General features: G+C 42.0%; 1 protein-coding gene across 3 annotated transcripts in view; it reads right to left on the reverse strand.

Moving 5' to 3' along the window:
* HTR2C (5-hydroxytryptamine receptor 2C) overlaps window positions 1-22,099 on the reverse strand; it is a 217,808-nt gene that overhangs the window by 40,571 nt on the left and 155,138 nt on the right. For all 3 annotated transcript variants that reach the window (XM_071442560.1, XM_071442559.1, XM_071442558.1), the window contains one exon: window positions 1,735-2,368. In XM_071442560.1, coding sequence (XP_071298661.1) covers window positions 1,735-2,119 — 385 coding nt within the window. In that variant the 5' untranslated portion in view covers window positions 2,120-2,368. The remainder of the gene's footprint in view (window positions 1-1,734; window positions 2,369-22,099) is intronic.

Genomic DNA, 22,099 nt, shown 5'->3' on the forward strand with positions numbered 1-22,099 from the left:
TCTTCCTCCTCCCCTCACAAAGCCTGGAGGCAACAAGCTTTGGTCCAGCACCCAGCACTGCCCCAGCAGCCTCCTCATTCCTCAAAGTATTTCCACAAATCTTCCATGAAATTACGATTTTTGCCAAAAAAATCTACGTAGTACTGTTTGTCTGTGGAGAAATGCTTGGGCTATCAACAGCCAGTGCTGGCTCTCTGGCAAAAGAGGAGGATAATTACAATGCCTCTTGAAATCAGTGATATTTCCTTGCTGCTAAAAGGGTGGCATGCTTTACACCTTTAAACTACCTTAAGTAATCATTTTCTAGGCAGAACAGAAAATCCATTTCTATTAGTTTCCAAAGACCTTGAAAGTATGGATGTAGGAAGACCACTTCCATAAATTCACCTTTTTAGAGTCACTGGCTAACACAGAATTTATGCAAGTGCAGGTCTGTCACATAATTCAGTATTTATATTCTCCCTTTCAAGCTCCAGGGAGCTGGAGTAAAACGCTAAAAATAAAATACACATGTTATAATACACACAAGATTTAGAGATGGAACTATTCTGACAGTTCAAAATAAAAGATCTTTGTGCATAAGATCTCCATAGCTAGGCCTGTACCTAAATCACATATTGATTTAACTCACTGTAGACAAGTTATATAAGCTTTGGAATGATGTATGCTTGATCAATGTGTTTTAGAAATTAATCTCTGCCAGACTTACTCATTTAGGCAAGTGAAGAAGCCAGATAAATATCTCTACATTTGACTTTATAGGACAGTAAACCAATTTCTAATCAAATTTGTAAGTAAACAGCATTATTTGTCTCCAGGAAATACCAATATTAAAATACCTTTCTAAGAAAATCTGAAAACAAGACTTCAAAAATTTAAAGTTTTATCTACAAAATTCACAGATTATAAAATTGATACAAGAGTATACAAACATGATGATCAGACATACAGAGGAGAACAAAATGCTCCTTTGAAATACCCAGGGATGGAGACTCCTAGCACCACCCTGAACAAAGGGGTCTGGAGTCTCAGCCAGATGAAAGTCAGGTGTATTTGATATTTTACTTCTTTGAAGTGCTAACAGTGACTCCACACCTGAGTGCAGGAGTGATGCCCCACTCCATTGCAAGCACTCTGACCCTGATATGGGGAGAAATAAATGTTTACAGCTCTACAGGCAGGCCTGTGCTTCAGAACAGAGCATACTCTCAGGTTAGAGACAGGGAAACTGAGGCATGGAGAGGCACAGTGACCCCCTGAAAGGCACAAGGCAAGCTGAGGTACAAATGCCAGGAGTGAAGGCTTTTATCTGAATGCCAAATCCACTCATGCAAGCCTCCTTTCTGACCCACATTTTTACTCAAATCCCGCTGATCCTAGCAGTGACAGCTCAAGGACAGATCCTGACCCGGCTTAGAGCTGGGTGGCTCACGAACAATGAACTCTCTCCTCACTTTTCTGGGAGCTTTTGTGTCCTAGCTCAGTTTTGGGACAACCCAGCCCAAGGTGAAAAGCTGGCTCTCTGTCTCAGACTCCCCTGTGGCCCCAGCATAAGAACCCCCCAGTGTGACATTATTCACAGGTCACTCCTGGCACTGTGAACACCAGCTCAGAGCCACGACCAAGGACACACTGACACTCCCCAGGCCACCAGCACAGGGACAATCAGGCTGCTGCAGCCTCGGGGGACTCCCTGCAAAGGCGAGAATTCAAACGAGGAGGGAAGGCACTTACCGTACAGGACTGCAATGAGCGACACGGGCATGACCAGGATACCCACCAGCATGTCTGCTACTGCCAGAGACATCAGGAAGAAGTTTGTGGCATTCTGCAACTTCTTCTCCAAGGACACAGCCATAATTACCAATATGTTCCCCCCAATGGTCAGCAGGATGACAACCAAGATCAGGAGGGCTGGCCAATTCTTCTCCCTCACGGACATCCGAGAGACTTCCCCCTTCTCAGAGGTGTTGAGAGGATCAGATGTAGGCAAACTCTGGTTCAGAGTCAAATTGCTGCTCAAGGACCAAGCCATCAGACCACCATGCAAACTAAAATCCAGTGTAACAGACACTGTTGTTAAGCTGAGCAATATTCCAGTGCTACTTAAGGTGCTCATTGTCTGGGGCTGGCTGCTCTGTCTCTTAACCGTGCCTCAGAGACGATCCCTTTTCCAAACTCCAGGTCCAAGGCAGATCACAAAACCTGAGCCAGAAAATCATTTGATCTTCCATAGTGAAGCAGGGCTTACAGAAGTTAGCGTGGAGCTCCTCTGCTTTCCTTGGGTGTGGTAGATGACGACCATTGACCACCAAGCTCAAGGGAAAGGAGACTTTGCAATCTCCAGCTGGTTTCCAAGTTCACCATTCTGAAAAGTAAAGGAAAAGGATATTCTTCACTGAAACCACAGTAAACACAGCACCTTCTTTATTCCCCATGCAACTGACACCCTTATTCTTCCCCTTCCTGCTGGCTAGGACATTCTCCAGACTGCCAGCAATTTATCTGGAGGGTACAGACTATGCCTACAATCATGGGGGAGAGAGGCAGGGAATCACATCAGTGTGCTCTGGCTGGTTAAAAGCTGATTATCACTAATTAAATGTTTTGTGAAACCTGCAAAAGCAAGTCTGAAGAGCAAAATATGTTTCAATTGATATCTACTTCACAGATACTCTGCTGCTGTGGAAAATAGTAATTGCACAAAATTCCAGCCAATCCAGACAGTGCAGCCAAGCACAGGGTAATCCATCACCTTAAATGGAAGAGTTTGGATAAATTTACATATTCTGAGGTAAAATGAAGGTGTTGTAAAAACCCTCAGATCTTAATGATTAACTCTCCTGTAATAACAAATACTGCAGTTCAGTTTCTATTGGGAAATGAATGGTGGATAAGATGCAATGTTATCAGACAACATTGTATGCTCCTTCTGGAACAAACAGACAACAAAGAGTTAAGAGAAAGGAAAGGACAAACTTTCATAAAAGCTGAGCACTTATTTCTGCTTTTCATCTATTTTTGTGCCACTGTTTCCTGCTGATCACGAGCACACAGCCAGGCCAGCAAGCCTAAACCCAGCATTCTGCTGCTCAGGACCACTGCCCCAGCAGCCCCATCCCACACCCAGTGGGGTCAGATTTCCTCACAGCATCTCACATGATTTGTGCTGCCTCAAAAAGGAGCTGACAGTGAGGGCAAGGCTGATTACTACCCATGTCACACAGGCCAGAGAACATCATGCTGCTGCTTCTGAGGTCCTTCAGCCTCATGCTTTGGGCTAATTGGGTAAATTAAATGTACTCCTGACTGCAGGCACGTGCTGCAGCCACTGAAGCTGAGGGCATGCATTCCCAGCCTGGTGAAATGAACTCAGTAATTCTGCCTGCCAGGCTTGTCCAGCTGATGAGAAACAGCAGCTTTGCTTTGCACTTCCACTGCACTGGGGGAAGCTCCTGACAGCCACAAGCAGCACAGGAGGAAAACACCTGGTCAAGCAGGAGGATGGAAGTGGACCAGGAAGAGAATAAAATCAATAGCAGGCAGCTTCATTTGAGCACATCCTCAGCTTTTGTGCAGCTCACAGGAAAAGACTGTTAAATAAATAACAAAATAAAAGCCAGATTTTAGCTGTTGAATGCACTGTGGCACACAACTGACACAGCAATCCAGGTATCAAAAGCTAGATGTAGTTCATGAGATTACATTAGATTTCATTTAAATAGGAAGTGCTCAGAATCCTATAATAAAATGTTTAACATTCATGAAGGTTTTGGAACCTTGTTAATGGGCTTTGTGCACAAAAATATTTCTTAAATGAGCAGTTCATACAATGAACCCAGATTTGCTTCTGCATTGTAGTTAATTACTCCCACAGGGTCTCTAAACCTCATATTTAGGAAGGAGTTTTGCACAGCACAGAAAATAATTTTGCAGCTGCACATGCAGATGAATGAACAAGTGGTCACTGGACCGTTTATTTTTTCCAACTTAGCTGGTCTCAAAAACAACAAAAAAAGGTCTCTAGAAAGTTTCTAAATAACTTCAGGTTTTTTTTTTTTTCCAAAACACAGCTTTTAATTCAAAGCTGTGATGACAATTTTTCCAAATCACCTTTCCACATTGAAGGAGACACTGGGCAGCCAAAGGATCACAGACAGGACATAACTCTAGATCATGAAAACAAACCAACAACCCCCAAACAAAACCACACCACCAAAACCAACTCCAAGATAAGGCTTCTGAATTAAAAGTGTCTATTTTAATCACTGCTCAGGTCTGTATACTGAAATGGTGAGTAGAGTCATTCTCTCTTGCATTTTACATATTCAGATTGAAAAATCATGTGGGAATTTGATTACAGGAATGCTCAAGCCTGGGCTCCACCTTCAGAATTAACTGTTCTACTGCTTTGCTAATACTCTTGTTATTATTTTACACAGATCCTGGCTTGAAGTCATCAGTTTTCCTTTTCACTGCATCCTTCAGTCTCCTCAAGGTAAAACTTTGTGACTAATTCCTTCAGCTACAGTCTTCTAAGCACACCACTGTACCAGAAAAATAATTCACAATTTATTCATGGATTCTGCATTTATTTAAGAACCATCTCCATAATTTTAAATTGAAACATGGGCCCATCACAGATTTTTTTTCCAATAGCTAACATCAAAGTACACATACTGAATTTTGTGGTCAATCATCAATTCCAGTTCAATCTACTACTGACAGTCCTGAGAATTATAATTTAAACATTCAGCAAAGCCAAATTCTTTTCTATGCCACTCTTGCTTTTTGATAAAGTAAAATAATGATTTCTTTTGGCACATTCTTTCCTTTCACTCTTTAAGTCCAGTTTAAAATAAACTGAAGGTAGAAAAACACTTTTGTCTATCAAGAAACACATGAATTATTTAAAGCAGAGGTTGATATGCTGGAGTTTTTGGATATTCCAGAAGGTTAAGTTGGAGTGAAGCAGAAGCTACAATGGTTAATAAGCCTGTACTGGTGGGGCTCACATGCCTTTGGGGGTATTTACCACCATTACACTCACTAAAAGGAAAAAAACCCAAACCTTTCTTGGAATAAACACAATTCTCTTTTCCTTTGAATTAAATGCATACATCTTTAGTCGTTTTACCCTTCAAAGCTCAGAGCACTTTTTCCTGGAGAGAGGCAGCTGCCTGCTGACACTGGAGATGTTCCCCAGCCAGGCAGGATCCTGCTCCCCTGGACCCTCTGAGCCCTCCTGAATCACCCAGGGAACCTCTGGATGTTACCAACGTGCATCTAAAACTGGGTGAGAAATCAAAGATTGTCATCTTAGCCCAAAAAAACAACCTGAGTTTCAGGCAGACTGAGGTAATACATTAATTCATGATGAGTCTTGATGTAAAAAAAAAACCCCAGAAGTACTTAATGATCAAAAGTGATGGCTTTCAGCAATTCCCACCCCACAAAGAACCCAAAAACATCCAATGGCATCACGAGTACAAAGGCCATATGCAAGAAAGATTTTCTCCTCCCAAAATATTGGCAGTCTCCAGTTCTCCAAGTCACATTCACATCTCCCCAATCACCTGATGAAAGCCAACAAGCTGATAAAAAAAAAACATTTTTAAATAAAAAGTTTTTCCTTCAGCCTTGACTTTGATGGCAGACCTACATCAGGGAAAAAAATAAATCTGAAGTCAACTAAACTGAACTGTAAGTACTGCAATTTTTTGACAGGAAAACAGTTGCAGATAGTTCACAACTATCTGAGCCAGATAGTCAGATGACATAAATTTTTATAGCTCCATGAAGCCCTTTTCAAAATGGCAAATAATTTAAAATTATATAATAGAATACACAATTTATGTTCAGGAAGGCAGATTTAAGGCTTCATTCTTCACTCTAAACCCTGCATTTCTTGCTATTTGCATCTTTATTATTTTTTTAATCCATTGCCAATTTAATTTTCTCTTTTTTTGGAACAGAAGGTTGCTTTAAAATACAGATTTTCATAGCAAACTTGCAAAGGGCCACTTTCCTTTTAGTGATTCAATAAAGTCATATTTTCATATTAAGAGAATTCTATATTTTGGGCAGTTGGAACTCATCTTTCTCCCTTTTGTAGCAGCACTAGGAAACATCCCTATTTCTGTGCAGTTCTATTTTTAAATAGTGAGTGAGAATGCTGCAAGTCCAATGGAGATGACCAGGGTGATGTGGGAGGAAGCACAATAAATACTGGGTTTGGTTCAGCCCAGAGGAAAAGCTCTGAACAGGGATGTCTTTGCTGCCTACATCTACCTGCTGGTACTTCCAGAGGAAACAGGAGAATTCCAAAAGCTGGGCAGCAAAACAGGAAGCAATTGTGACAGTGACAGATGTAAGGAAATCGTGTATGAAGCAGGAAAAAAAGAGAAGAATCTCAGTGCAGGTGGTCGGACAGAGGCTGTGGGATCTCCATCCTTGCAGAAGCTCAGAACACAGCTGGGATCTACCCCAAACACCCATCTAACCTGGAAGTCAGCTCTTCCTTGAGCACCTGGAGGACTAGAGCCTTTCAAAAAGTCCCTTTCAGGTTAAATTATCCTATAATTGGATCAGAATTGTGCTTCTGAGCAAAGCTGTCCAGCATGGGGATGTTTTGAACTCCTACCTTTGGTGCACCCCCTGTGCAATTGTCCCTGCTCACATCCTCTCCCCTTCAGCTTCCCCAGGGCCAGAAATAAAAGTGTGTGGCCAAGTGGGCAAATAGAGCTGTGAAACAAAGGGAAAACAAACCCAGCGTGCCTGGGGTGGGATCCAGGGCCCCAGAGCTGCCCCAGCTCACACCAGAGCCAGCTCCTCCCCTTCCCCACCTGCTGAGGCCATGGCTGTCTGAGGATCCCACAGCTCAACATCCTCTAAAGTGGCAGCTTTGGAAAGCCCCAGCTCATTCTTGTCACTTGGCAGCATCAGGAAATCTCCTTTCTGTTGAAGCAGAATGCCCCCAGTGCCATCACAGAGGCAGCATTTTCACAGGCACTGCAGCAGGGAAGGAAAAGTCAAACGCCAATGATTATTCTGTAGATACCCACTGCAAATTAACTGAAGTTGCAATCCAGAGAAGTGGTTATGCCTAATTTGACTATTTTCCTGAGCTACTCTTGAACTTGGGAATATATTATTAGCACTTTGTTTAGAGATTTTCTTTCCAAGGAAGAATTTGATACGTCCTCTTCTGTTTTGCAAGAAATTCTGGAATTTTTCCCAATAGGAATTGGAGATAAATCAGTGTAAAAACCACTTAATAAAACCTTAGGGAAACCTCCCCAAATACAGCTTTCTACCAGTCTTTTTTAATTCTGACACAGAAAATAACTATTTAATTACTTTTAATTACTTGTAAATTAAAAAAAGAGCATTTGATTTTTTCAGAGCAAGGGGAAAATGGATTTTCTCAGATATGAGTTCAAGTAGTGATATTTTGTAGGGTCATAATAATGAATCACTACCATTCTGTCCAAAAGCAAATAGCATCAATTTCCTTCTCTGTATCTTCCCTCATACTGAGTCAGAAAGGCATTAATTTCTTTTCCAGACATTTCAAGGCAATACAAACACACAGAGAGATCTTAATCCACCTTCTGGCTGTAAGACCAGCATCCTTTTTTATTTTCCCTTTGTGGAAGAGCACCTGGGAACCTCACAAGAAGATGTAGATACTCTGCCACTCCCTGCAATGATAAACTTTCTCTCTTGGCTCAGACATGCAGAAACACCACAACAGAATAAATCTGAATCTCATCACACACTGTTCTAACTTCTTGGAATGATTATACCCTAGTTGTTCATATTTTCTATGGGTAGATATAATTCCAACCTGCCTCTCTGGTTTTTTGTTTCTTTGTTTTTTTAATACACATGTCCCCAGTGGCTGAAATTCGAAGCACATATTAACTCTCTGCAGTTAGTGCATTTATCATGGCAGTCCTGACCCTGCCTTCCTGTTGCTTCAATAAATCACATTATTCATGAATCTGGATCATGCAAAGTCCTATTGAATGCAATCAAACCCACATTCCTGCACTATTTGTACAGCTGTGCACCTGAAAGTTCTTACTGAGCTTGACCAGCCCCACAGTCTGAATTGGCCATAACCTGAATTTGAGCCCTGCCTCGAATTTCTGAGAACCAGCTGGAACACAAGGGACATTTATCTTCTGCCAAACTTTTATACCCTTAATGCAACAGTATTGTGGGTATTTGCTCCCTGGCACATGGAGCTTTGAGAGTCCCCAGCATTCCCAAGGCAGCTCCTGTGCTTATAAGGACCTGGTTTCTGCCTCCACTGCAGTGACTTACCCTCTGTCCCTTTTAATTCAGCTGCACAATGTGGCAAACATCAAGTGTGACATTGGTGGGAAAATCCTGTGTGACAGCTTTTTTACACTCAGCTTTTCAGGGTTCTTGCAGTAAACCTCTGTTAAACGTTTTCTTACTCTTTCTAAACTTTCTTTAAGTTTAGAATTTTTAAACCAATTTTTCTTCTGCTCTCAAATGTTTTGCATGGCAGCTCTTTGTTTACATTATTAAAGTCTGGAAGTGAGCACTTATCCAAAATGAAACATAATAGACCAAAGCAACAAAAACACTTGCTTAGCTTTCTTTAGCTAACTTTTTTTGCAAGTTTTAAAACCAGGCTTATTTAGAAACCAGAAGACTCCACAATTTTCAGCAGTTTCTGATGTACAGCACTCTATCCCATGTGGGGTTGAGTAACTTCACAGCTCTAAGTGCAACCACAGCAAGACACACCTAAACACGTACATGCCTCTAAATAAAAAACACTCATCAAGTGATTTACATTCAATTCATGTTTTAGGGGAAATATCCCACCCAGTATCACTGGGGTTCTTCGATGACTGTGCAGGGTTTGCAGCAGTGACAGAGAGCAGCAGCAGCAGCGTGGCCAGGAGCAGGTGAGCATGGAGCAGCTCTGAGTCACAGCCTGGCACACTCTGAGCACACCCACCCTGCTTGGGGATGCTGCTGACTCACTCTTTACTTACTAAGTCACATTTCTTAATCAAGCAAGAAATCCCTGGATGTTTCCCTCCCTTGAGCTTTCTCTTCATTCCAGCTCTCCGTGCCCTCTGAAATCACACCTCAGGACCCCTCATTTTCCAGTGAACACAAATTTCTGGTGCTGTGACATGGTGCTCACCCTGCACCTCATCCCACAGGAGATCCAGGGGAAAATCTCCCCTCTTCCTTGGCATGGCCCTGAGCTGGGGCACTCTGAGCCCTGGTACATCACCAGCACAGGGCTCCTCATGGGGGTCCCACAGCCAAAACTGCTTCTCCCCCAAATCTGTTTTCCCAGTGTATAGCCATGATATTTTATGAAAAATCCTTTCCTTAGGAATTTTTTTCTCTTGAGAAGCTGAGAGGCCTCAGGAACAAAATGTAAGCAATGGTTCTCTGCTGCTGTGGAATGCAACAGGTGCATCTGGGATTGGTCTCATGTGGTTGTTTCTAATTAATGGCCAATCACAGTCAGCTGGCTCAGACTCTCTGTCAGAAACACAAGCTTTTGTTATTCATTCTTTCTTTTTCTATTCTTAGCCAGCCTTCTGATGAAATCCTTTATTCTATTCTTTTAGTACAGTTTTAATATTATATATATCATAAAATAATAAATCAAGCCTTCTGAACCATGGAGTCAGATCCTCCTCTCTTCCCTCATCCTCAGACCCCTGTGAACACCATCACACCAGTGAGCACCTCAGCCTGCAGAACTCTTCAATTCAAGGCTCAGGCACTGATTTTTTAATAGAGGTCTCCTCCCTGCTGTGGTGGTGCACTCTTAATATAGGTTACAGAATGCCTCTCCTGTTGTCATTGCTGTCCAAATGTCCTTATAAAGAATAAATTACAGCATCCAATAAGCCAAGGAAGAGGAAAACAAAGCTCAAAGCGTAATAAAAAGTGTGCCTAATGAACTGACAAACGGCTCAGGGCTTTTACTGTAATAGCTTAATTAAATATGTGTTTTCACATACCTGTGCAGTGTCAGAGAAAGGATTATTGAAACATTCATAAGTTAATTGACTTATCTTTATCTCATGCATAGCAACAGTTGATACAATAATTACATAGAAAATGTAGCTACTCATAGGGGGTTTTCCCTTTTAATTTCCTTTTCTCTTTTTTTTTTCTCTTGGGAAACTGACCCATAAAAACCCAAAATGGAGTGGCTGACAGTATAAATTCAAAAAGCCAACACTTTTCTGCTCTAAGTATATTATAAATATAACTGAATATCCTGATAAATCTGTAGTAAGGGAAACTAATAAAATAGATGGAAAATAAAACTCTTAAAAACTGGTCTTAAAAAAAACAGGAAAAGGACAAAATAAGATGGAACAGTTACAGCAACTGGTCTTCATTTCAAGATAGAAAATTATCCACACAATTATAGAATTCTTAGTTTGACCTTAACCAGGCAAAAATTCAGAACAGATTTAAAAGGAAAATTTGAGACACAAAAATGTGTGGAAAGTGCTGTGAAAGGCAACATAAGTTTCCCAGATGTACATTGTAAGTCTTGGCTTGGTGTCTTGGGATTTTGTTCATCTGTTCTGTAACACTCCATTCTTTAGGAAAATAAAATAAAAATAATAATAATAATAATAAAGGCAGTGTCTCTAACTCACACTTCATTAAACTATTTGATATGGCATCACCAGGGAAGTTATTATGAAAACTCCAGAGAACAAGATGAACTGAGCAATTGTGAAGCTGCCACGGTATTGGCTGCAAAGGAGATGAAAATGGATTAGACTGGAAACACAAACCCTGGTCTGGAAGGAAGGTGTCTGTTGAGGTTGGTAAGGTTTGACCTTGATAGTAAATTGGGGTTGCTTTTTTTGTTTGTTTGTTTTTAATGTTGCCTAACCAAAACATTTACTTTGAGAACTAAATACATTGATAATTCAAAACCAAGATTCAGCACCCACATCAGTAAAGGTTGGAATGTAACAGGAAAATCAGAATGACTGAGGGCTGAACAAATCAAATAATAATGAAATATGATAACACGATGAATAACTAATTTGGCTGTAAACTATGAGTTTATCAGTCAGAAACAAAGATAATTACTTCAGCATCTGAGCCATATGCAGGCACAAGTGGGACATGAAAGAGACAAATATAATCCAAGCTATAGATATAGCAAGCAAGGGATTTCTGTATGCTCCATCACTCCAAAAACAAACAAATACCTGCCTCCACCCCCATCACACACTGACTGTTTGATGCCATAAGAGGCCACTTTAATCTGGATGCCTTATTCCAGATAAATTCTGCATTGTGATGCTGCTCACAGACCAAGCTAGGGGACACCTCTGAGCTCTTACACTATAGTAAATCACAAGTATTTTCAATTAAATGACAACGCCCAGGGGGCCAGACAGAGCTCAGCATAGTCACTCTTGATTTGCACTAGAAAACAGGCCAATTGTGTTGAAACATCCTCAATGTGATTAGAAGCAGACTCTTTATTTAGGGAAATAATTAAATTTCCAAAGCATTTGACAATTTTAATAGACATCATCTATGAATAAGTCAGGGTGTGTAATATGCCTGGAGCAGGAAGGAAAAGGCTCATTAGCTCTGAGAGAACAGACAGATGGGCAGTGCTGGGGCAGGGCTCTGACAGCTCCCACATTATGTAAGCACAGGAGCCAGGAGCGCGTGTGCAGGAGGCATTTCCATGGGAGCAAATTGCACTGACACAAACTGGCATCTCTGACATCAACACATGAGTCAGGGAAAATGAAGTGAAGGAGACAAAACATCATTGAAAATACTTCATTTTCCAGCACGGCACGAAAGGCAAAGGAGGGCTGTAAAAGCCGGTGTAATTTGGATTAACCTGCTTCTCCGTGTGAGCAAACACGTGGCAGAGGGATTTGGTACATTTCAGATTCTGTCCCAGCTGAGGTGTGCTGAAGCTGCAGCAGAGGGAGCAGTCCTGAGAGCTGGAAAGAGCAGGCTGGTGCTTGGCTGCATTTAACAAGATGGTTAAGATCACTGAGAAGAACATGGAAATAGGAGAGAAGCTGCAGACAAATTCAGTGTTGCCATGATATTTTCTGAAAAATCTCTGTGCCAGGACTTTTCTCCTGAGAAGCTGAGAAACCTCAGAGGAAAAGAAAAACAAGAATTATCTGCTGCTGTGGAATGCAACAGGTGCATCTTTGATTGGTCCATGTTAGTTGTTTCTAATTAATGGCCAATCACAGTCAGCTGGCCCAGACACTCTGAGAGTCATGAGCTTTTGTTATCATTCCTTTCTATTCCTTTCAAGCCTTCTGATTAAATCCTTTCTTCTATTCTTTAGTGTAGTTTTAATATATCATTTTTTAATATAATATATATCATAAAATAATAAATCAGCCTTCTGAAACATGGAGTCAAGATTCTCATCTCTTCCCTTGTCCTGGGACCCCTGTGAACAGCACCACAATTCAGCAACAGAGCAACAGGGAAAATATGAAGGTTAAAGGGTAACAAAGAAATGTAAAAGACAACCTCTAGTCTCAGTGACAGTCTAAGAAGGAAAACTTGCATTTAGAAATTCAAACAGGATCCAAAGCAGCCACTTCCTTTTTAAAAGGAGTATTCTTCCTACATTTACCTAAAATGTGGGTGGTATCTCTGAGGTGCATCAGCAGTGCTTCCCAGACAGGCTGTGGGTGCTGCTGGGTCAGAGACCAAGGGGAGCTGTCCCCACGTGAGCAATGGAGCCAGGGGACCAGGCTCTCCATCAAAGGGAGGGCACCAAGTGCACTTTTATTCAACCCCACAGAGGAAAGACAACGAAACTATCACAGCAATTTATAGATGAATCAGGTAGTGTCTGTGTTTTAATGGCTGAAACAAAGACAGCTGAACTCTAATGGTGTCGATTTTCTCTTGTAAGTGATTACTAAATTGCTTCCACTTTGTCAGCAACGTAATATCTCTGTGAACAGCTCAGAGTTAAGGAAGTGACAAACCACCAGTTGTCAAGTGGAGAAAAACACACATCCACATACACTGAAAGTAGGTTTGAAACAGAAACACTTCTGTTCCTCTGGAAACAGCAAGGCTTTCAAACAAGGGAAATACTCCATCAGAAACAACAGGGCAGGTCCATCATTCCTGGCTTCTGACCTCCCACAAATTCAGTATCACCGCAAACCAAAATAATTTGGGTGCTGGCACTATTGATTATAGGTGAATGAGAGTTTTGCTGTGCCCAGTGAGTGCAGCAAAAGCGTGTTTGGAGGCAACATCTGAAGTCTCTGAGCAAGGAGTGTGTCCCTTTCTTGCCAAAGTTCAAATGCTGGAACAGTTTGAGACAGAAATTGCTTTAGTTCAGCAGTACAACTACAGCACACAGAGAGCCATCAAATGAGGTTGGGGAGGCAGGGAATCAGCAGCAGAGAAATCTCCCTGGGCACTGAGACCTTTAGTTGCCTGTCTGGTCAGTGTGGGGGCGAGGATGCCACCATCCCAGCCAGGCTGTGCCTGGGACTCAGCTCTGCCAGGGCTGAGCTGCAGCCAGGCGAGTTTGGGATTCCCCTGCACACAGCTTCGTGATGAACAGATACAACTGCTCTGCAGCCTGGGTTAATTAATCACACTGACCTGCTGATCTAAAAAAGCCAAGAAGCAGAAGCCCAAAGCCCTGATTCCTGTATTGCTACTATTTTTTTGCCCATTTCCTGCATATTACAGATGCAGGAAGGTCTTGTCCCCTGTGTCAGCCAGCTTGGAACAGTTGCAGAAATAGGGCCTGGGTATATTTGTGCAATAACACAAACACCTCTTGAGTTCTGTGTCAGTAAATTGTATCCTACATTTTCATTTTCCAAAACCACTAAAGAAAATGGTCATTGAAATATCTAGAGTAACAATATTCTAAGCAGCTTTACACCAGGCAGTGTAACCTTTACAAACACACTTTGATAAATAGTAGTAGTCTAAAATGGAAACAATTATGTTACTTCCATTAATTAACAGGCAATAAAGTACTTCCCTGTGCAGGTGACCTAACAAACACCATAATGTAATTTAAAAATTACACTGGCAATGTTTTTCTCCCACACACATCTGATCCTCAAAGAAGATTTGGGTATAAAGGACAAAAAAATAGCCAACACTTTTTTCAGATCCCAGTTTTATCAACCTAAAGCAGCCCAAATAGAAATTAGAAATAGTAACTCAGTGAGGCTGAAATCAGCTTCACCCACACGGGTCAACAGGAGCATGTCCCAGCATGTTGGTGCTGGAAATCAGTTTGTGGGGCTGAAATTGTGCCCTTCAGCCCAGGGGACATGGCACAACACCCTGCTGCCACCACTCCTTGCTGTGTCCTTAACAACTGACAGGAAGAATCTCTGGACCATCCCGTGGATAATGCATGGCTTGAACTCGTAGCTTGCAGGGCCTTTAGTGAACTGTCTCAGGAAATCCCAGAAGTAAAAACAAACTCCCTCCTTTGATATGTGCCCCTTCCTCAAGGCTGGAGAAAGTGGGATGCAGAAGCCCATACAGGGCTACAGGAACATGTGAACTTCACAGCAGGAAAATTGTGTGCCACAAGCCAGGATTCCAGTTACAGAGTTAAAGCTTCCATGAGACTGCCCCAGGCAGAATTCTCTGCTCCAAATTATAACAGACCTCTCAATGTCCTTAAAAATAGTATCTTACTCAAGCACTTTGTTCTGCAAGTGTGAGCTGTTAGAAAGCCAAGGAGCTCAGTACAGACACTGACACAGAACAGGAGGATGTTCTCTGATGGAAAACCCCCCTGGGCAAGATCATCATCCATGGTGGATAGCAAAAACTGCTGGTGGTGGTGTGCTACTGCACAACACTTCACAAGAGCTTCAAAGAAAGCATGATCTGGCAAAACAGACATGGGAACATTATTCCAGAGCACTACCAAAACCTGGGAACACCCATCATTGCACCAGAATGGAGGACTGGGTGAAGGCACACATGGTCACCAAAGTGGGGAGCACCATATAAGCTGTTAAAAACCTGAGGGATGGATCAGACAAGTAGTTGATGCCTCAGGCTTTAGCTTTTCTATTTTTCAGATTCTGTACTGCTTTAGTGTGTACTTCATAATGAGGGGATGCTGAGCTCTCTTCGCAGCGCTGGGAGACAAAACAATTCCTGCTCCAGCTGGGGACCAAGGAAAAATGATCCAAATCTCAGGCCCAAGAGCACAAACAACATGGACTGAAGAGAGAAAAACAAAAAGGATGGGACTTCATAAGCTAAGGCTGTAATTGGACAATTAGTTCCAATATGCAAATGGAGCAGAACTGATAAAAGTGAGAGATCCCAGGAGCAGTTGTGCATTTTGGGACCATTTTGGTTTATCTTGGGTGCAGCCCTGGCTGGGCTCTTGTGCTGCCCAAGGTGGATCCATTGAGGCCTTTTAATAAATCCCTACTTTATTCTTTAACTCTGTCCAGCCTCTGTTCTAGGTCAGCCTTCAGAAGGCATCACAGTCATTGAACACAGTGGGGAGCAATATCAGTTACAGCTTGTGAGCAAAACTGAGCATTTCAAACCTGGCTGCAGTCTCAGTGTTTATCTGTGGCTCTGAGAGCTGTTGAGATGGAAGATGTTAGAAACCAAACATCTCTGAAACACTGGAGAAAGTCACCTATGCACAGCTGAGGCAAACCAAGAAATCCTCTTGCAGCAGTTTGTATCAATCAAAAATAAGGATGGGACATGAGAGGATCCTGTTGGAGCTGATGGCAAGCACAAATTAAGACATGTTACCTTAAATCTCTTTCATTTTTGCCAAATTGTGAGACTTTACATTGGCTGAAGACCAAGGGATGATGCAGGTATTATTACCAGTGCATACACTGACCCAAGGCACAGAAACTTCACCAAATGCAGGGACCTGAGCCCCACAAAACCCACAGACAACTCTGTCCTGGGCAGAGAAGAGCTCTGAAAGTAAAGAAACATTAACTTAATCCTGCTTTCCCTTCCCAGCAAAGCTATGTGGGAGGACATTGTTCAAGCACAGAACCAAGGATGAAAGCCAAAAAAACCCACTACCAAAACCTAGAGCTTGTAACTTCATTGAGGATTCATAAGGCATAACAATACCAAACAAAAGTTTTTCCTCTTTGATGCTTCTCTAGCATTAAACTCATTTAGAAAACTGAAGTAGATTATACTTTGTGCTTTGCAGATAAAAGCACTATTGTAGTCACTTGGATGCAGAAGGGCTTGGCTCTGCCAACACCACCATCCTCGTGGTGCAGAGCAGAGCCCTGGAGCACCAGCCCCAGCTCTGAATGGGAGCCCAGGGCTCATTCAGGACCCAGGGGCTGCACTCCCCACCCCGAGCCAGCAGAAATCTGCTGCTGAGCAGGGTGAGACAAAAGCACCTTCCCAAGGGCTCAGGGACAGGGTCCATCCTCACCCTGCCCCACCAGGGCTGGAGGCTGCACAGCAACAGCCACGAGCGCAGCAGGGAGGGCAGGCTGGGAAAAGCTGGGAAAACAAGGTTATTGCTTGAGCAGTAGGGCTGTTTTGGCGGCCTGCTTGTTAAAATAATACACTTTAAAAACATAAGAATAAAGACCAAGGAAAAGCAAGAGCTTACATCAAAGCCAAACGCTCCATTCTGCCTTTCCCCAGGAGGGAAACAGAGACAGCCCCTCACACATCCGTCTTAAGGCATTAGAGGAAAAACACAGAATAAGCTGTTTTTACTGAAATGACTGAAATACAGGACAAGGCTGAACTTCAATCATAAAATTTATTTTTAAAAGATTATAAGGAATTCTTGTAAACAAAATACTTCTTGCTCCTACTTGCTGCTATTTAATACCAAATGATTTTTTTTTTTACTTCCTTTCTTTTAAGCTGCAAAAGCTCAGACCAGCTATGAGAAGTAATGGCAGTGTGAGTTATTCCATCCCTGCTTTCATGTTACTTTGGGATGTAAAAATGAAACTGGTCCAGTACTGCAAACTGCCATAGGTTTTTCTTGCAAGTCTTTTAGTGTCTTGTGTCTTGGGTTTTTAAATTTCAGTCCTTTGAGACAGAAGGTCTCAGGGCTGCAGACAAAACAAGAAAAATACACCTCCTAAAGGCTTCAGAAACAGAAAGCAAAAATATATATAAAAGCAGGGTGTGTTTTTTTCTGGATTTTCTGATCTTGGGCACTTGACTCATGTTTCTTAAAGTTATCTTAAGGCCAGTGACTTTGCACTCAACAACTTCAATGAGAGATATTTTTAAAGCTCTACATCCTGAACACTTTTTTTTCTTTTTTTTTTTAATATTTGAGAAGCATAACGGAAACCTTATACGAGCCAAAGTCCACAGAGCCTGAGTAAAACCACAGGTTATAGCTCCTGGAAGAGGAATGTGTTTGATCTTTCAGCAGCCTTTTGCCTACAGATGTTGTGTCAGCAGTCAGCTAAACATTTCCTTGCTAGTGAGATCACCTCAGATTAGAACCATTTTAGAGAATAAATTCATCTCTGCTGTCAGCATCACCACAGAAATTAAAGAAGCCAAGATAAAAATTAGAGACACATAGAAAAAAGGCAACCCACCAATCCTAACCTGTACTCTAGGACCACCAAATCTGCACTGACAAATAACAGCTCTGCTCTATTTCAGCCCTACAGAAAACTCCCTGATCACCCTTCACCAGAGGTGAACTCCTGATTGCATGATTATTTTTCTGACATTCTTTGTGAAGTCAGAAAATATTATTTAGAAAATCTCTTTATCGATACAGGTAAAAAGAAGCACATTTGCTGTGGTATACCTCACACAGAGCCACCAAAAGCAAAGCCATACCCACCCCTGTGTGCCTGGTGTGCTGATTTTTGAGCTTTAGCCTGAGTTTTGAGTAACAACCTCTGTGCACTTCACCATCTTCCTCTCTTCCTGCCATGCTTCAATGTGCCCCCCTTGCAGAGCTGATCCAGTGATAGCAACAAACCACCAGGGAATTCCTGAATTCTTCCATTCCTCCTGCCAGGATATCCATTATTTTATGAGTTTGTTTGTTGGGTTTTTTGGGTTTTTTTCCCCTTTGGTGCTTTTGAGGTTTTTCACAGAATACCAAGCACTGCACATTTCACAGAGTACCAAGCTCTGCACTGTGTTTTGTGATCTAAGAACAGAGCCTGCTTGCCCTACCAGAACACTTTGCCATGTCAAACTAAAATTTCTTCCCAATTTATCAGCATCCAGGCTCAGGCTGGAAAGTAATAAGTTTTCTGTACATGTATGTAAATATATTTGCACCAATATATATATATAATCCATGCATTATTTTGATCTAAATCCACTTGTCATTAATAAATAACTCAGTAATAATTTATTATTCTAAAAAATTCAAGGGCAAAAGAAAAAAAAAGGAATGAGAATAACAGCAGGCTTCTGGGTTTGGGTCATTTTTCTTATCACAATCTCTGCTTCAAATCCCTGTTATTTGTGTAAGAACCTTTCCACCTGGAAAAGGTTTGGGAAGAATTCAATGCTGAGCACCATTTTCCTACGTGACTTGTAAAAAGTAACTTCCACCCTTCCTTTTCCCAGTGACAGCTGTATCCTGAGGTAACACTAGGTTCTTTCCAAAACAAATGTGGCACAGCTGCTGTAATTTATCTTCACAGCTCATAGCTTAGAGTTACAGACAGAAAATACACTTAACAAGGGAATATTTCCACTGTGTGTTCCCACATGCTGCAAAAGTTTCCTCAGTGGCAGGGAGGATGCTGCAAATTGCCTGAAAGGGTTGGAGCAGCCCTACCAAGTGATTAAACCCACATTATGTTTCTCTACAAAACTGGGAGGGCTGTACCTAGTTCTGGTGAGTTCTCCAGCCTCTGCAGCAGGAAGAGTTTCTTTTAGCCCTAGGCAGAGGAAAAGGCTTCTGCAAGTGTGAATAAACCAACAGAGAGTTGCAGGAAGGTTTGGCTGGGCTTTCTAAGAAATTACCTCATAAAATCTCTGCAGCAAATGTCCCAGGTTCAGAAGATTTCATAAAACAAGAGTCAGAAAAGGAGCAGCTCTTGCACATCACTTTCCTCTGGGCCCTGGCACAGGCTGTGATTTAGGGGTGCCAGCACCCTCCAGCATCTCACCCAGATTTGCTCACCACATTTGCTTGCAAATGCTAAGATGGAAGGAAGGAAATAATTATTACTGTAGCTGCTTGGGAATAGTTCCACAAACTTCTTTCTAGTTTACATAAGCCTTCAAACATTTTTACACATTCTGAGATTTCACTCAGAAAAAAAAAGATGGACTCCTGAAAAAACAGCTGTGGGCTAGAAGAGCTGTTTCCATCTAGCACTGGTTGAGTTATTAGGCTAGCAGTGAAAGAGAGAGACACCATGTTACTCTCAGGATCCAACAGCTTCTTCTATCACACTAAGATAAAAATGTGTGAACATCAACCACATGGAACACAAGTTCTTTGTTTTTCTTTCCCTAATGAACTCTGCAAAGAATGCAACATAATTATGCCTCCAAAAGAAACTACTATGCTATCAGAGATACTAAAAAAGCTCTGTTCTTTGGCTGGAACCCATCTCTGCAAATGCTGTCACAACAGACTCCAAACTGTCACTTCAGCAACTGCCCCTCACGGGAAAAACATATTTCTTCTAATTAGGCAAAATTCTAACTCTGCATCTGAAGAGTATAATTTGATCTTTTCTCTAGAAACTCATTAAACACTTGAGCTCAATTATTAACATTTGCATTAATAACTCACTGAATTAACTACCCATTGTGTGAGTGCAGCTCCTGCCTTGGCAGGACGATGCTCTGAGGAGCATCCATGGCACTGGGGAGGTGGCGTGGGCCATGTCCACCTAAGGGACTCCTCTGAATGTTGCAGAGATGTAGCTCCTGCCTCTGGGGCTGCCACCAGCTCACCAGATGCCTTTGGGCAGCTTTTCCTCTCTTCCTTTCCTTTCTACATCTGTTTAAGACAGTCAAGCCATGAGCAGGGACTTCTCATTCTCCTCCTTCCCTCCCTCCAGGATTAATAAAGTGCACAATACAAGGACACCAAGGTAAAAATTGCAATAATAACTCCTGGCAAGGGTAGAAGGTATTAGTACCCAGCTCCTGATGCTGGGTCTGGTAACATGGAGCTCCCAATATGAGAAAAAATAAATAAAAAACTTCATGCCTAGGTAGTGTTTAATGCCACAATTACTCATGCTGGGGCTCCTGCAGGGCCCAGAGCAGCAAGAAACCTGCTGCAAGCCCTAGGGGTTCTGAGATAAACCCAAACTACACTGATTCCTTGATGGAAACCTTTCATAGCAATAGGAACCCATGATTTATTCAGTAAGAAACAGGTTTTCAAGCAGTGTTGTAAACACTGAACACACAGACATGCTTGCACCTGGCCCTGGTTATGAAATGAGGTGAGTTCCAAATCCAGGGCACACTGGGGTCATGCACAGTACAGCCTTTCAAATGCAGAAATGTATCTTCAGAAAGATATTTCCTCCCAAAAACTCCACAAGGGAAGGGAAGGGAAGGGAAGGGAAGGGAAGGGAAGGGAAGGGAAGGGAAGGGAAGGGAAGGGAAGGGAAGGGAAGGGAAACACAATATGCACACACACACAACTAACTTCCACTTTCGGTTTAAATCAGGTGGGTATGTACATTCCACACTTTTCTCAAAAGTAAATGTTCTACAGGTCTTTGTCAGGTAATTTCCCACAACATTTATGGGTGAGAACCTCCATGTTAAGGATTTCCAGAATCCTTTTAAATTCTCCAGCTGGTATTTGCTACAGTGTTTTGGATATGCAGTAATGTGTGAACCTCAAGAAGCTGAAAGGCTCCAGCAACAGCTCTCTGCTATTTGGATACTAACTCAGACATTTTTGCTTCACAGCAAAGGAATGTAGCAAAAGTCAATTTTTGTTATGAGATTTGACACACTTAAGCAACCTTTAAAAAAAAATAAAAATCAGTGCTATAAAGGAGCTCGCAGAAAAAAGGAACCTTTCCAAATTGCCAGTGCCATAAGATATTTTCAGATGAATAAAGGCACAAACTTACGCAAGAGCTTCCACACAAACTGTAATATGGGCTTGCGTGAGACTCGGCTGCTTTTGTTATTCCTGCAGTTGGTAAATTCAGGCTTAACAATTTCTGAAGTCCTTTGGCTTTTACAAACAGGTGTGATTGACAGCCTCTAAATGCTCTGCTTTTCATAACAACCATGATTGACAGCCCTTTGGTGCATAGCCCAATCAGCCTAACAATGTTATTGTTCTCTAATAATTACCTGATAATTTTTTTTCCATGTGTTGCCATTAGTTATGGTTCAACTGAGAGTCCTCTGAACTTCCCAAAAGTTGATTTAACTTGCACAGATTTGGGGCTGCCTTTCTGGGAGCCTCCTTCTGTGGTGGCACTGGGATTACACACACTGGTTCCCAAGGTGCACAGGCTGTCACTCCGCCTGTAAGCGATGCTTTCCCTGGCAAACAGAACACATCAGAGCCCCAGAAATGTGACAATCCATGTGTCATTCTGGCATCTATCACCCACAAAGTTTTCGTACAAAGAGAAATGTTTCTTAACCGAGTATTCCCTGGAGCAGGGAGAGCACAGCTCACAGTTTGTGTGCACCCAGGGCCAGAGCCTTGTGTGGGATGCTCAGCTCCACTCACCACAGTTTACTGCCTCCAAGCTGCTCGAGATGGCAACTTGTTTAACCTCTGCTGAAAGCAATAATTGAGGTTCTTCTGCTACAGAGAGATCATCCTCGAGAACACTCAGCCAGGCAAACTGACTTGTGTGAATCATATGAAGGAAATCATGACCTGGCAGAGTCCCTTTTCTGGTAGCTACAAAATAAATGTCTGAAATTGGAAAGTGTGGGTTTTTTTCATCTCTTGATTTTCAGATAGATAGGATGGGAGCAGGAAGGAAGCAGCAAAATAAAAACCCACATTGCTTCAGATTTCTGAAACTTTGTGAATATATTTTTCTTGAGTGTGTTGAAAAGCATGATAAAGGCCACCTACATTGCAAGAAGG

Source organism: Agelaius tricolor, unplaced genomic scaffold (assembly GCF_023055355.1).
Source record: "Agelaius tricolor isolate 1412-34295 unplaced genomic scaffold, bAgeTri1.0.p SCAF_17, whole genome shotgun sequence".
Lineage (NCBI taxonomy): Eukaryota > Metazoa > Chordata > Aves > Passeriformes > Icteridae > Agelaius > Agelaius tricolor.